Below are 13,790 nucleotides of genomic sequence, written 5' to 3'. Positions count from 1 at the left end.
ATTTTTAAATTCATTGTGAGTTTGCTTGCTTTTGTGTCTTAGAAAAAAATAACTTGTGACTGAACTCAATTCCTCTAAAACTATATAACTATATTTCTACACATTGTTGACTTTTTGAAAACACAGTTATAGCACAGTGTGACACAAACAGGAAACAGAGGTTTCAAGGTCAAAAACCGCAACCAAATGTGGTTTTGCCTGTTACAAATTGTGTTTTTTACAAAAGCAATCAATGATTTATCAGATGATGACCAAAATGACCCATTGTTTCACATTTGTGGATCACATATTATTTTGGCTTATTTCTCCTATCATGCAACATACTATAGTTTCAGAGAGTCTTACATCCGTCACAGGTGAAATTCTCCTTGAGAATGAATATTTTAATACTACTTAATTAGTTGTTTACTTAGAAGTAGAGTGATATTTCATTCCATTGTCAGAACAGTCTTTCTTATTGATAATGATATTCTTTATTTTTCAAAATAAGTATTTTCTATGTTTTTTCTGATTTGTAAAATACCTTAACTGTGATATCAGCCACCTGAGTCCAATGTCTCACACATGTTAATCGTTCCAGTGGTGTAAATCGGCCTGAGGGACGGGACCCCCCCCCCAAGGGGATGCAAGATAAACTGGGGGAAGATGATTAAGGAAATGACAAAGAAAAAAGGACAGAATAATATGCTATACAAAATTATTTTTTCTTTTTTTTGGGGGGGGGGATTCCAAATAGACGTGTTTTAAGAGGTCTTGTGCCAAAAATGTAGGTCACCACTGTTCTATAGTCCCATTCCTCAATGTCTGTGTAATTTTGTGCAAGATTTTATTCATGTGTTTGACAAAGCTTTATGTCATTTAAAATTTCAACTCATTAAATATACATTCACAACCACTGTGGTCTGTTAACTGATATTTGAAATGGTGAAAAGTGGATTCCATCTCACTTTATTAGTGATAAGGCAACAAGGTTTGGTGAAAGATTTCATCACATGACATCACACCAGAGGAAGAACTGCTCCGTTTAATATGGAGTTATTATGATACCAGTATCATAATATCGGAAATCAGATATCAAAAATGCCTCTGATACAACCTGAAATCCTGAATTGGGTATTGGCAAATATTTGAGTCTATGCACTGCTATGGTATCAAGTAATTCAACAGCCCTGAAATGGGACCCTGCTACTTCCCAGCAGTGTCACATACACCAGATATCTGAACTGGCATCGGGTTGGAAAAATGGTATTGGAAAATCTCTAGCAAAATAAATGGAGTGACATGGCTGAAAACGTACATTTGCAGATGAAAATTGGATCTGTTCAATCTAGAAGATGAAATATAAGAGTGGCCAATGCGTGTATACTGTAGAAAAACTCACTGTCACTGGAAAGTGCTTCAATTTCTGAGTTCCTGAGTTAACAAATTAACCAAAAATAACTCCCCCAGTCTTGGATACAGACATTTTCAAACCACCTTGAACTCCATTAAACCATCGGGATAAACTTCCAGTTGCCACTCTTGGGCTGCACCTGTCCTGTCCTCACACTTGGTGGTATTAGAGGCCTCTGTGATGCCTTTCCCAGAAAGATAAATGTGCCACACCTCCTGCAGCCCAGCTGCTGCAGCTTCAGAGCTGCTGTCTTGATCCAGAGTACAGCGTACCTGGAAATAGCGATCAAGAACATCAAGGATGGGATCAGTGGCAAAGGCATCCAGGCTCGCCTGTCCACTGCCCACTTCTGACTGGAAAGAGGCGATGAGACGACAGGGGCCTGAGCCAGAGGAGCGTTGTTTCAGGAGTTGTGTGAGAAAGGCAGCGCTGTCGCACAGCAGCGCAGACAGGTGTGCAGCGCAGGACTGTTCTCCTGCATGAAACCCACTGCGGCTGCCACTTCCAGGACCACACAGATAGCCCTCCAGCCTGTCTACTACGATCAGTGACGGAGGTGTGGGAAACGTGTTGGTGGACTCATGAAGGCTGGCCACCTGCTGCAGCAGCTCCTCCACTGTCCTGGGATAGGAAAACTTGATTTTCTTTATAAAGACGAAAGAAAGAAAGACAAAAATTAACTGACAGAGAGAAGCTGAATGAGTCAAGGTAGTTGGTCAGAACTTCAATTAATTGTTTTGTCTATGAAATGTGAAAGAATAGCGGAAAAAATGTGTATAATGTGTATATGTATAATGAATCAAAATTGAGATCTCCATTTCAATAAACAAAATCAACATCAGAATCATCATTTCACTGTCTGAAGAAAACAACAAGTAAAAGACAAAAGAGTGTAGCTTATCAGCTGTTATATCAAACTTGGTACCATCTCTTTACAGAATCGTGGGATTGGAGAATCGTGACACCACTACATAATAATACGTACAAAACAATTTACACAATGCTCTCACGTGTATTAGTGAAATACATTTAAAGCAAAAGGTCAGTGCCACTTTCTCCTAAGGCACTATTTCTACAGGGTCTAAATAGGTCTAAGTAATATATTAATATTATATTGAAATGATCTTAGATTTTGGATATTGTTATATTGTGATATGGCATACAAGTGCTGTGTTTTCCTGGTTTTAAAAGCTGCATTACAATAAAGTGATGTAATTTTATCAGCTTACTAGACTATTCTAGTTGTTCTATTATTTGTAATTACACATTTAGTCCTCATATCCACATTAGTGATGATTATTACTGATGTTAAAATTTGTGACAGTACAAATAGCCCTACAATACTGTCACAATACCAATCAAATATCAAGTCAACATTTATCTCTAATAAGCCATCACGTTACAAATTCGTACAAGAGTTACACCTGTTAAAGTCATTGTTAAAAGTTTTCTCATTCTAATGATCACGAAAAGTTACTAAATCAATCAACTGTGGTCCAAATATGTCCAACAAGCTGCTAGAGATTAAACACCAGTCAGACTTTTTTTCACAACCATGACATGTAATACACAAATGACGTATTAACCACAAACAAATCACTTAGGTATAAGCCCTTTATACTGTATATCATATAAAGAAGTAAAATACCTTTAGAGTCTCCGGGCTCAGGCCGGGAAAACACTTCTGCAGAGACACAGGAAGGCTTTGAATTTGTGTTTGGGTGAAGAAGATCACTCTCATGCCCATCTCTGAGGCAGCTGTGACGGCAGCCAGCAGCAGCACAGAGCGGCTAATGCGGTGATCTCCGACCACCAGAGAGCTGCAGGTCGTCGGTGAAGGAGGAGCGACCGTGAGCTCCTTCTTTACGTCCGTCTGTGACATAAAAGTCCTAAACACAAGAGTTAAAATGTCTGTCATGACTCACACCATGATACTACACACATTTTCTATAATTTTTCCGTCTAATGATGTTCACGCTGCAGTTTCCCGCGTCTGTTTACATGTTGCACTCTGGTGTTCGTGCTGCTGCAGTCCGTGTGGAACACTTAGTGTGCTGTATGGTTCCGCTGCGTCTCTCGGCGTATACGGTGGGCATTTCTCTCAGTATTTTTAACACATACGCACCCATGTGGTGTTCAGTACTGTTTCGGTACATTTTATACCCCCATGCTGTGGAAAGAGAGGCAGAAATAAGCATTTGCATCAGTGCTTCCGGTCAGGTCCGACAACTTCCGTGAGGTCGGGTAATCACAACATCAGCTGCTGAGCCAAGATGGCGCACAGCCTGGCAGAGTTGGAAGTTCCCCTGGATGCCGAGCAAGCCGGGGACCAAGGGAAAGGTGTTTTGAGGCGTTGCAGAGGACGACCCAGGCTCACAGACTCCGACCGAGCTCAGAGGCGTCTTGAGTCCCGAAAGAAGTACGATGTGAGGAGGGTGTACCTGGGAGAGTCGCACAAGCTGTGGAGTGAGCTCCGCAGGCGGACCAGTCTGAGTGATGCTGGGCTGGCAGAGTACCTGATCCTGCTCAACTCCACCTATGGAGAAAAATATCAGCAGAAATACTGCGGGTGAGCCCAGTCTAAACAATGTCCTATTTATTTTTCACATCACTAGACCGTGCTAACTGTCTGTAATATTTTTTATTAGCATTATTTAGTAGATGTTTTACTTTGCTTAACATGAGCAGTCTTTGTCCAACTTAACGTGTTTTGCATTCCAGGAAGAAGATTGCTCCAGAAGTCTCAGTAAAACCGAAAAAAAGTGAGTGGTGGCATATTTCTTAAATTAATCACATAGGTTTGGGAGGTGTGTGACAGCTAGTTCAGTTTTAAGAATCTGTTTTAAATCGCCAGGTTGTTTGTATGACTGTGACTGAATCTTTTCTGTGATAACTGCTCAATGATTTGTGAAAGAACACTGAATGCAAGCAGCCAACTGTTGTAATGCGAGTGCACTGCACCTATTGTCTCAACAGTAAAAATGTAAACCTGGGTACAAATTAAAGGTAGAATATGCAGGATTGGAATTGCCAATGCACCAGTCAAAGTTGGACCATCCCCCCAGCTCAATGAACGAGAGAGAGGAAGAGCAGGCAAGAACAAAGCAGTGAATCAGATAAAAAAAAATTATATATATTATTTTCTTATTTTCTCCCAGCAGTTATGTTCTGAAGCACAAATAAAATGCTTGTACCTTCATACTGCACAGGACTTTGTGTGAATACAGTTGAAGGGAACTCTCGTCCTGTGTCCTGTCAGTCTGCCCTGCCTGTATGTCTATATGTGTGTCTCCCTCTGCAGCTCTCACAGACAGACAGCAGAGGAAAGACATGGTGAATGTGATGCAACCATTGATTGCTAAGTTTCTATAGAGTCCTGAACCTAAAACCTGCACGCTGCAATGACTGGGGGCTACACACCACTGCCAAACAGGCTGATGCCCAGAAGCACACTAGCCTGAACACAGCAAAATATGAGAAAATACAGACAGAGGGCAGCATTTCTGCAGATATAGACACCACCACATATGTCTAATTGATCATAAATGATGCTTGGCAGGGATTATTTTACGAGTCTGTACACTGTAAATAAGTAATATTTTTATCTTACTGAAGAAATTTGACTTAAAGTAATGTTCGATTTTGGGCTTTTCTGGGCTTTAGAACTTTTTTAAAATGCATTTTCTTTGAGTTGTAGCACCTGGAGGTATAACTCAGTATCTTGAGTAATATTGTAATATTTTGACTCACAATTCAGAATGAATATGTCCTAATTTTACTTTAAAAGCCAAACATTTGACTTATCTCATAATTATGAACATTAGTATTCAGTCATTTTCAGTCCAAACTTTCTATTCATGTTTACATTTTTCTTAGTAGAAATGGGTTTCTCTAGAAAAAACTTGCCATGTACATTGTGTGCTTTTTGCACAAAGAGTTGTTGTTCTGGTTTTGTTTTGTTGAATGTTGATCCAATAAAATTCAATAAGAGATTTAAATCTGATAAGTGTTGTCACATGTAGATTCAAAATGACCAAAATCCTCTCAGAGTCCTCTTCCTCACTCATCTGCTCTTGGCTCTTTGGTTGACATCTGTTGTTTTCCAGGCAGGAAGGAGCGTGTGTCCAGCCTCCAGAGCCTGGTGTGTTGGTATCAGGAGCACTCTCGGTCCTGCCCTCATGAGCCCCAGCTCAGAGCCCTGGAGCCGCAGCCCAATTTCTCCACTGCTGCCATTTGGCAATGTGACTCAAACCACTCATTTGTGCAATACCTTTTCTCACCATCGAGGGAGGCGAGTGACTCTGAGCATGAAGCGGAAGTGAATGGAGAGGGTGATGGAGAGAACACAGCAAAAACAGATGTGTCCGGGGCTAAAGGTGCAGTGAGCAGGAGGAGGAGGAAGGAAGCTCACAAACAGTTCAAAGGTGCAGAATGATGACTTTGTTCTTTCACTTTCATTGTTGATTATATGAGTAGTTAAATGTTTATCAGTAGGTAGTACATCCTGAATTCCTAGATGATGTTATTTAATGTATATTTTTTTAATTGAGTGAGTAAGGGTGTGAAGACCATAAATCATGTCACACTTCCAAAAACTCCAATTTCATGGTTTGAGCCGATTCGAGTTTTGATAGTTATTGTTGTTCCACATTTGTATATGTTTGGATACTTATATTTCTTGACCTAGTATATTTCATTTTCTTGCAAACATTTAATGTATTGTTTTGCTTTGAGAAAAGAGACAGAAGTAAGCTGGTAGGCTGTAACTAATTATTTCCAATATCTATTCAAAATTCCTGATTTACATTGTTAATTGTATGATCGATATAAAACATCAGAGCTCCAAGTTGGGGAGGTTTTAGCCTGCCTCCTCTTGAGGGTGATACAATAATTTTCTTCTTAATTGGTGAGCTATACTGAAGCAGATAAAGGAAGAAAGAAGTGAGTTCACTTATGTTTGAAAGGATTTTGGTGGCATCATGGGTATAGTTTGAAATATGTTATTAAGTTTTGGTAGCCACATCATCTTAACTTTTCAGAAGAGGTGGAATTCCTTGATCATCAACAAGGTCTTTATATTTATCTTCTTTGCTGTAGATGTGGAAGAACATGTGGATGTTTCTGAGGTGCAACACACCACCATGAGCCCGACCGAACAGGCTGCAGCCCTGAACCGCCAGCCCAGTATAGACGCCTCTTCCAAGGATGTTCCACTGAGCGGACAGTCTGTCTGGGACATGGAGATGGTCATGGACCGACAGCAGAGCTCACCCGCTGCAGAATTTCACTCCATCCCCTCAGAGGAGGAGGCCGAGGAGGCTGAGGATCTGAGACAAGGCAGAGACGGAGGAGCGGAGGAAGACATGAGGACTATGCCACATGGTTACGAGTGTGTGACCGTGACAGCGTCCTTAGCTGAAAAACTGGAGAAGACGGACGAGAACTCGGTGCTGTCACAGAGCCTGAGTGGCTCAGTCGCACTTGGAGCTCAGCCAGAGCTGTCGGTCCCACCACCCATGCAGGTACAAGGGCAGAGCGAGCTGTTTGACCCTCAGACTCTGCAGACGGTGGTGACAAGCTGTGAGATTCCTGACCAGAGGACCACTTTGGAAGGATCACAGGTGGGTGATCGAGTACCTCACAGTGATGCTGGAACACAGTGTAATGTTTCTTTTCTCAAAAGTTCACATTGTTTTACCATCTTTTTCCATCCCCAGTTAATTATCATCACTGGGCCCAGCTATGAGGCCCTGGCATCAGAGGGCATCCAGCTCAACATGGGTGGCGGAAACGTGGAGGAGGTCACCTGCACTGTCATTGGGGGTGTGACCTACAACCAGATCTGTGCGTCTGACTCGAAAATCAGAGCGGCAGAGGATGAAGACTCCATGACAGGTGAAGTACATTCAGAACTGGCTCTGCATGTTTTTTTTGGCCCCCACTGGACCCCAGTGTGTTTGTCAGTTACTTCATTTGGTCTGGTGTGAAATATGTCAGTTGAACTCTGACAACCAGGCCGAGAAGGCTTGAAAAGGTGAAACTCTGGTCTGGTTCTCTCTGGTGCAATTTGTGGTGTAACAGTAAATAAATCAACCACAGGAGTTTATTTATTTCAAAAGCTAAACAACAGATAAATCCACCTGCTGTCCAGGAAGCAATCTTATATCATCAGCCATGTATAGGCTCTGTATATTTATGCAAATCATTTAATAACCAGCAGAAAACATATGCACATCAGCGTGGGTATTTTTCTTCATTAATAGTTTAAAAGCTGTTAAAACTGCTGAGGTTGAAGGCACAGGGCCGTCTAAATGCACATTAAATCAATTCTAGAGACACCAGAGAGTGTGTGGTCCAGGCAAACACTGGACTGAATGAGGATGTGGCCAAGGGTGCCAAAGAAGTGGAAGAATTTTATTACTCATTTTAAACATCAAGTCTATCTTTGCAAGAGTGTAACTGTTTGGTTTGTTTTGCATTTCATGCTGTAATAAACCCACTGCTCACCCTGCACTACACTGCTGACAGGAGTCTGCAGGTTGACTCTAAGCTGTTCTAACATCAATTTGACTACTGGCTGCCTCTTATTTTGCTTACCCCACTGTGTAACAATCATCTTCCTTGTACACGGAAATGAATGTTCAGGTGGTTATTTTTGTTCCATGCAAACATCCTATCCTTTGATCTTGGTCACGATAAGACTCAGAATACTGTATGTGTACAAGAGATATAATGGTAAAAGTTTAGATTTTCTACACCCTGAAATTCAAGTATAGGGATCCACACTTTATGATGAACAAATATGTGATTTTAACATGATTTCAAAAGCTAAACTACAGATAAATCCATCTGCTGATCGAGAAATCTATTCCAGGCGTAATCTTATATTATCAGCCATGTATAGGCTCTGTATATTTATGCAAATCGTTTAATAACAATCGGAAAATATGGGCATGCCGGCAAGGGTATTTTCCCCCATAGATAGTTTAAAAGCTGTTTTTAAACTTTGAGTGCTTTGTCAGTTCATTAAGTCCATTAAAAAGTGTGTGACAGCGATCCCACAGTAATAAGCCACAGTTCATTATTGTGTAGTCTAAAAGAAGCCTCTTTAAGTCCTTCCTCTACCTGTTCGTCATTGTTCATAATACGTGGTCGATTTGCAGTCTGATAACACTAATAATCATTATTTATTCATGATCTCCTTTTGACACCAAAGAACATAAATATTCTCATCAAAAGCATTAAAATGCGGCAAAAACTTGTGTCAGATTTGTGAGTCCAGACGATGAAGGATCAAAACTGTCCAATCATGTCACCTGTCAGTCTGAACAACTTCATGTTTTCTCCTCTTAGTTTGTTTGTAAAAAGTCAGCGTTAGCGTGAACCAGGCCAGAACTAAAATGCAATCATTGATCATTTGTATTGACCTGAACTGAATGAATCAAACTATAGATGTAAGTGCACTAAAGATAAAACTGCATGAAAATTCAGTATCACAATTATAGTGACCAAAATATCCACACATGCTGATACACATGCTGAAATAATTTCAGCAAGTTTTATATTGAAACTTTTCAATAATTTTAAATGACATCATGTCCTTTGTGGTTTCAGTGTTTTCATTGATACAAAACAAACCCATGTTGCTGCTGCACCTGCATCAGGGAGACTTTGACTAACTTTTGTTGATGCTGAGCAGTATTTACTGTGAGTTTTTCAAAGCATGGTAATCATGCAATGTTATCACGATAATTAAAACAGTGATCACTGGAAATTGTATTGCAGTCTATTGATAGACCAATTACTGTTTCATCCCTGTAAAGCACCCTCAAAATACGTACAAGGTGGCTGATTCCAAATGTGGAACTTCCTGTACTTGTTGATTAGCAGAATTTATGGGTGTCTGTGAAGTCCAGAGTGCACAGGGCCGTCCAACTGCACATTTAATCAAGTCCAGAGAATCCAGGGAGTTTTGGCTTTGGTGGAGGCAAGTTCAGCAGTGGTTCAGCAGTGGGTGCCAAAGAAGTTTGTTATTCATTTTAAACATCAGTGTTATCTTTAAAAGTCTTTATCTGTTTGGTTTGTTTGGGTTGTTGTATTTCATGCTTACTGCTCACTCTACAGTCTGCAGGCTGACTCTACAAGCTGTTGTATCAATAATTTGGCTACTGTCTGCAACTTATTTTGCTTACTCCACCATGTAACAATCATGTACAGTGCCATTTTAGGAATTTCTGATTTCCATAGTCAATGTCTTGTTTTTTTCCGGGTGTTTAATGCTTGAATGACAACTGTCAACTCATGCTCTGCACAGTGTTGTATGTGAGCTGCTGAGCCACAAAACAAAGCCACAGTCAGGAGTTCAGTGAGGGACTGGATTCTCTGAAGCTGCTTTGCATCTATTTTGGTCATATTTTGCAGGTGAACCATAACATGACTCAGTGATGTTGTTGGTTTCAGGAGTCTGTGGCAGTCCCGTCCACAACTTCCTGCTAAAAGCACATTCACAGTGACATCCACGGGATAGTCAGCGATGCTGTTAGAGTTACCTAAATTGCTTTAATAATTTTATCAGTATATTTAAATAAATATACATTGTAGGCACTGTAAGCCGTGTAATGTAAATAAAATTAAAAGAAACATTGGACCATTAATATAGGATGTTAGGCTCTTAATATCCTGCACCTCAGTAAAGAAATAACTGATGTATCTTTGATGTGGAGGAGATGATCCATTACATGCCATCAGAAACCTTGATAATCTTCACACAGGCATTTGAATAACCGGGTGTTTTTTTGTTTCATATCATGTCCTGAACATGATTTAAAACAATATTCATCACATCAGGGACACGAGTGTGCATGTAAAGGTACTAAATGAGTTCATAACAACAAGAAATCGGTGAGACAAGAAGGTGAATTAAGTTAAATTAAATTAAGATATAATCATATGTTTTGGCCAAGTAAAGATCAACCCGCTCTGTGTCTGGCCTAGGCCACTAAAAACATCTCCTGTTTTAGGTTTAGATTCTAGATAGGGGTAGGAATCACCAGAGGTGCCACAATATCAGTGATAATATCACCGCACTTAAGCTTACCGACCCACCTACTTGCGGCATTCAGTGTGTGTCCCAAGGAAAAAAATAAGACAGAGATGACACTGTGTGGCTTACTCGCTGTTATATCAGACTGGATGCCATATAGACTTTTTTTTTTTTTTTTTTTTTACAGTTGTCAGGGCATAAAACCCAATTATCTGTTGATCTTAACAAATCAACACTCGTTGAACAATGGCCAGTCAGTGCAAAAAAAAATCTTTAAGATCGAAATTCAAACTGAATTGTGGATGTGGAGAATCATGACAGCCCTAATACTAAACTATATATATGTTGCAGACAAATTGCCTTTCCATTCACCTGTGCACATTTTTAATTTGCATCTTAAAATAAATTGAATAGAAACGCTGGAAGTTAGGAAAACAGTCAAAATATCCCCCAAAAAGTTTTTACACTTGACAGAGGTAGAAAAGTTGGAGTATCAATGAAATGAAAATGTATTGGAAATAGACTTTATGAATAAATCATGAGATACGTACATCATGTGACTTCAACATCACTCAAGCTTCCAATAAAAATCTGTATTATAGAGCATATGCACAATTCATTTTCTTGTCAGTTTATCAATTATTCTATCATAGGTTCTTTGCATTTACTTCCTATACACTTTATACTTTTTTTTTCTCTCCAGGTTTGAGTGACAAACAGCTGCTGCAGCCCACTGTCGACGCTCTGGACCTGGACAGTGACAGGCAGCTTCAGCGCAGTCTGAGCAGGTTAGTGGCCCACAGACTGCATGTTGAATTCTAGTGTGGGTGACATTCAGACGTATTGAGAAGGATTTGAAGTGTTTGATCTCAGTTGAGATCTTTTCCACTTATTGTCCTCTTGTTATTGTGAACTAAGTGTACAGCGTCTGTTTTTGTGCCGTCAGGTCGAAGAGAAACAGGCGAGGCCCTGTCATTGAGGCAGATGGGATGCTCAAGATGTTTCACTGTCCGTATGAGGGCTGCAGTCAAGTATATGTAGCTATTAGCAGCTTTCAGGTAAAACAACACCTTTTTTTCATTCGTATTTTGCATTTCAGTTTGCCCAGCTGAAGGCTAAAATAACCGTCTTCCCTCTTCTCTGTAGAATCATGTCAACCTCGTTCACAGGAAAGGGCGAACCAAGGTTTGCCCGCATCCAGGCTGTGGGAAAAAGTTCTACCTGTCAAACCACCTGCATCGCCACATGATCATTCACTCAGGTGGGCTCACAAAGACACAACTGTCATGCCTGAATCTCATCGTCATAGACCTCCAAATGTAATAAAATCTTTCCACAGGGGTCAGAGATTTCATCTGTGAGACGTGTGGAAAATCGTTCAAGCGTAAAAATCACCTTGAGGTTCACCGCCGGACACACACAGGAGAGACGCCGCTCCAGTAAGTTACTGAAGTGATAGTTTGGATAATTGGAAGTGGGGTGGTATGAGGTGCTTCTCGATTATCAATGTATTACCTACAGTAGATGGAGGACAGCTATCCGGCAGCTAAAAGTGAATGTGTACGAAGCTTTTAAAACACTGAAGTCACACAATAACACAAACAAACTAACAGATCAAGGCAGTGGTAGATAAGCTACTGCCATGTTCTGACTGTGGAAAAAGTGATATTTGTCAAACGTAACGGTGGTTTTCCACTGGAAAAGGCGGCAAGTTAAAGAAGTGAAAATATTTTAAATATCATGGTGGTACTCCTCTCTGCCTCTCCAAAACACCTTTTACAACCCCACTTCAGATCTTATTGTTATCCTATTGTTCTTTTTGCGCTGAGCATTTTAGACTGAAGATCCAATCTGTGACACTTTAGGACCTGGATTTATTTCATGCAGAAATTAAAATTGAATGAGGATCTTGGAGGATAAAAATTCATAATAAACTCTGTGTCACTCTCCTCTTTTCTTCTCTGCTCCTTCCTTCTTGTCTTCTCGCTTTCGTCACCTGTCAGATGTGAAATCTGTGGTTACCAGTGTCGCCAGCGCGCCTCTCTGAACTGGCACATGAAGAAACACACTCCAGAGGCTCACTACAACTTCACGTGCGAGTTCTGCGACAAGAGGTTTGAGAAGCTGGACAGTGTCAAATTCCACAAGTTGAAGAGCCACCCGGACAAGCAGGCAACGTGAAGTGTTCAGACACTGGTCGTAAGAGCTCGAGAAGTACAGGTTGGGCCTGAACAACCAAAAGAAGGCTTCCAGCGAAAAGATGGACTTTCCTTTGCTGTGTTTGTCTTGCCGCTCATGTCCAGGATGATTTGAGCCTGTGAACACACAAGCAGTGGATAAAGGTAAAAGTGGGCCAGTCTAACAGCCGTGCAGGACACAAGCTGTTTCAGAGTAGCTTACAGGGCCCAAATGAGGGTTTTGAGCATATTTGGTAGCACGTGGAAAAAGCTGCAAGGAACAGTTCACCCCAGACCCAAAACATACAGGTTTTTCCTTTGGGCTGTAGTGCTGTTTGTCCATCTACATCATAGGCCTTCATTCTCTTGGAGATCCTCAGAGTTACTGCAGGGGGCAGCCAAATTATTGTCAGTCTAATATCGCAAAGATAATTTAGCCTATTTGTAAAAACACGCCAAAAGCATTTAACTTGCACAACATTGACAAAAGGCTACCCATGAAACCTTGTGCAATCAGAGCTAGTTAACCTACTAAATCACCTATCTAATAGCAAATTACTTTTTTTTTAAACATATTTGCCATTTAGGTATATTATTATCCCAAATGTTCAGCCACTCTTGTGAATCATGATGCGTTGAAGACAAGAGACATTAGTGTTGAGTTTTTCGAATATATATTTTTTGTTCTTTGAGCACCAAGTGCCATCTAGTTCCCTTACATGAGAGAAGGCAGATATGGCTGATGTCTCCAGAACTCTGTTACTCAAATCAAAACAATCTAGATGGATAAACAGCACTGAAGTTAAAGAGGGAAATATGTATTTTGGACTTTGGGGTGACGTCTTTTCCCTTTAATCCACTTTTTTTCCACTGATAAATGATGACCAGTTGACTGTTCGCTAATCCCCTCCCTGAAACAGCTCACCATCTAACAACCACAACTAGGCGCAGCACAGCAGCTCAGTCCAACTGTGGACCTTTCTTTGTGTTAAAGCAGTGTGTTGTGCGTGGTTGCAATAAGAGAGATTCTGTCTGTGTTAAGATTTTGGCTGCTTGATTCCTTGTTCCACAACCAAAATCACAAGAGCAAAAGTGGAAGGGATGGATTAAACAGTGTGTTTATCCTCTCTAATGTAACAAACAAACAACTAAGCAAACATTAGCATGACCAGCTAAC

General features: G+C 40.6%; 2 protein-coding genes across 4 annotated transcripts; one reads left to right on the top strand and one right to left on the bottom strand.

Moving 5' to 3' along the window:
• Positions 1 to 1,316: 1,316 nt before the first annotated feature.
• On the bottom strand, positions 1,317 to 3,632 carry swsap1 (SWIM-type zinc finger 7 associated protein 1). 3 transcript variants are annotated; one of them, XM_084743465.1, is made up of 3 exons: positions 3,395 to 3,632; positions 3,042 to 3,282; positions 1,317 to 2,037 (listed from the first exon to the last, which is right to left on the bottom strand). In XM_084743465.1, the coding sequence occupies exons 1-3, from the start codon at positions 3,595 to 3,597 to the stop codon at positions 1,468 to 1,470; spliced, it is 1,014 nt and encodes a 337-aa protein (XP_084599591.1). In that variant the 5' UTR covers positions 3,598 to 3,632; the 3' UTR covers positions 1,317 to 1,467. The 3 variants fall into 3 exon arrangements, with proteins under 3 accessions (XP_084599591.1, XP_084599593.1, XP_084599592.1); XM_084743467.1 differs by having other exon boundaries at positions 3,519 to 3,607; XM_084743466.1 differs by having other exon boundaries at positions 3,042 to 3,630.
• A 9-nt stretch (positions 3,633 to 3,641) lies between these two features.
• Positions 3,642 to 13,238, top strand: znf653 (zinc finger protein 653). Its single transcript, XM_084743468.1, has 10 exons — positions 3,642 to 3,962; positions 4,115 to 4,156; positions 5,480 to 5,817; positions 6,491 to 7,014; positions 7,111 to 7,288; positions 11,140 to 11,224; positions 11,383 to 11,494; positions 11,583 to 11,697; positions 11,776 to 11,875; positions 12,440 to 13,238. The coding sequence occupies exons 1-10, from the start codon at positions 3,667 to 3,669 to the stop codon at positions 12,615 to 12,617; spliced, it is 1,968 nt and encodes a 655-aa protein (XP_084599594.1). The 5' UTR covers positions 3,642 to 3,666; the 3' UTR covers positions 12,618 to 13,238.
• The last annotated feature ends 552 nt before the right edge of the window (positions 13,239 to 13,790 follow it).

Source organism: Lutjanus erythropterus, chromosome 19, assembly GCF_056507025.1.
Source record: "Lutjanus erythropterus isolate fLutEry1 chromosome 19, fLutEry1.hap2, whole genome shotgun sequence".
Classification (NCBI taxonomy): Eukaryota; Metazoa; Chordata; class Actinopteri; order Lutjaniformes; family Lutjanidae; genus Lutjanus; species Lutjanus erythropterus.
This window is presented reverse-complemented; position numbering and strand designations above follow the sequence as displayed.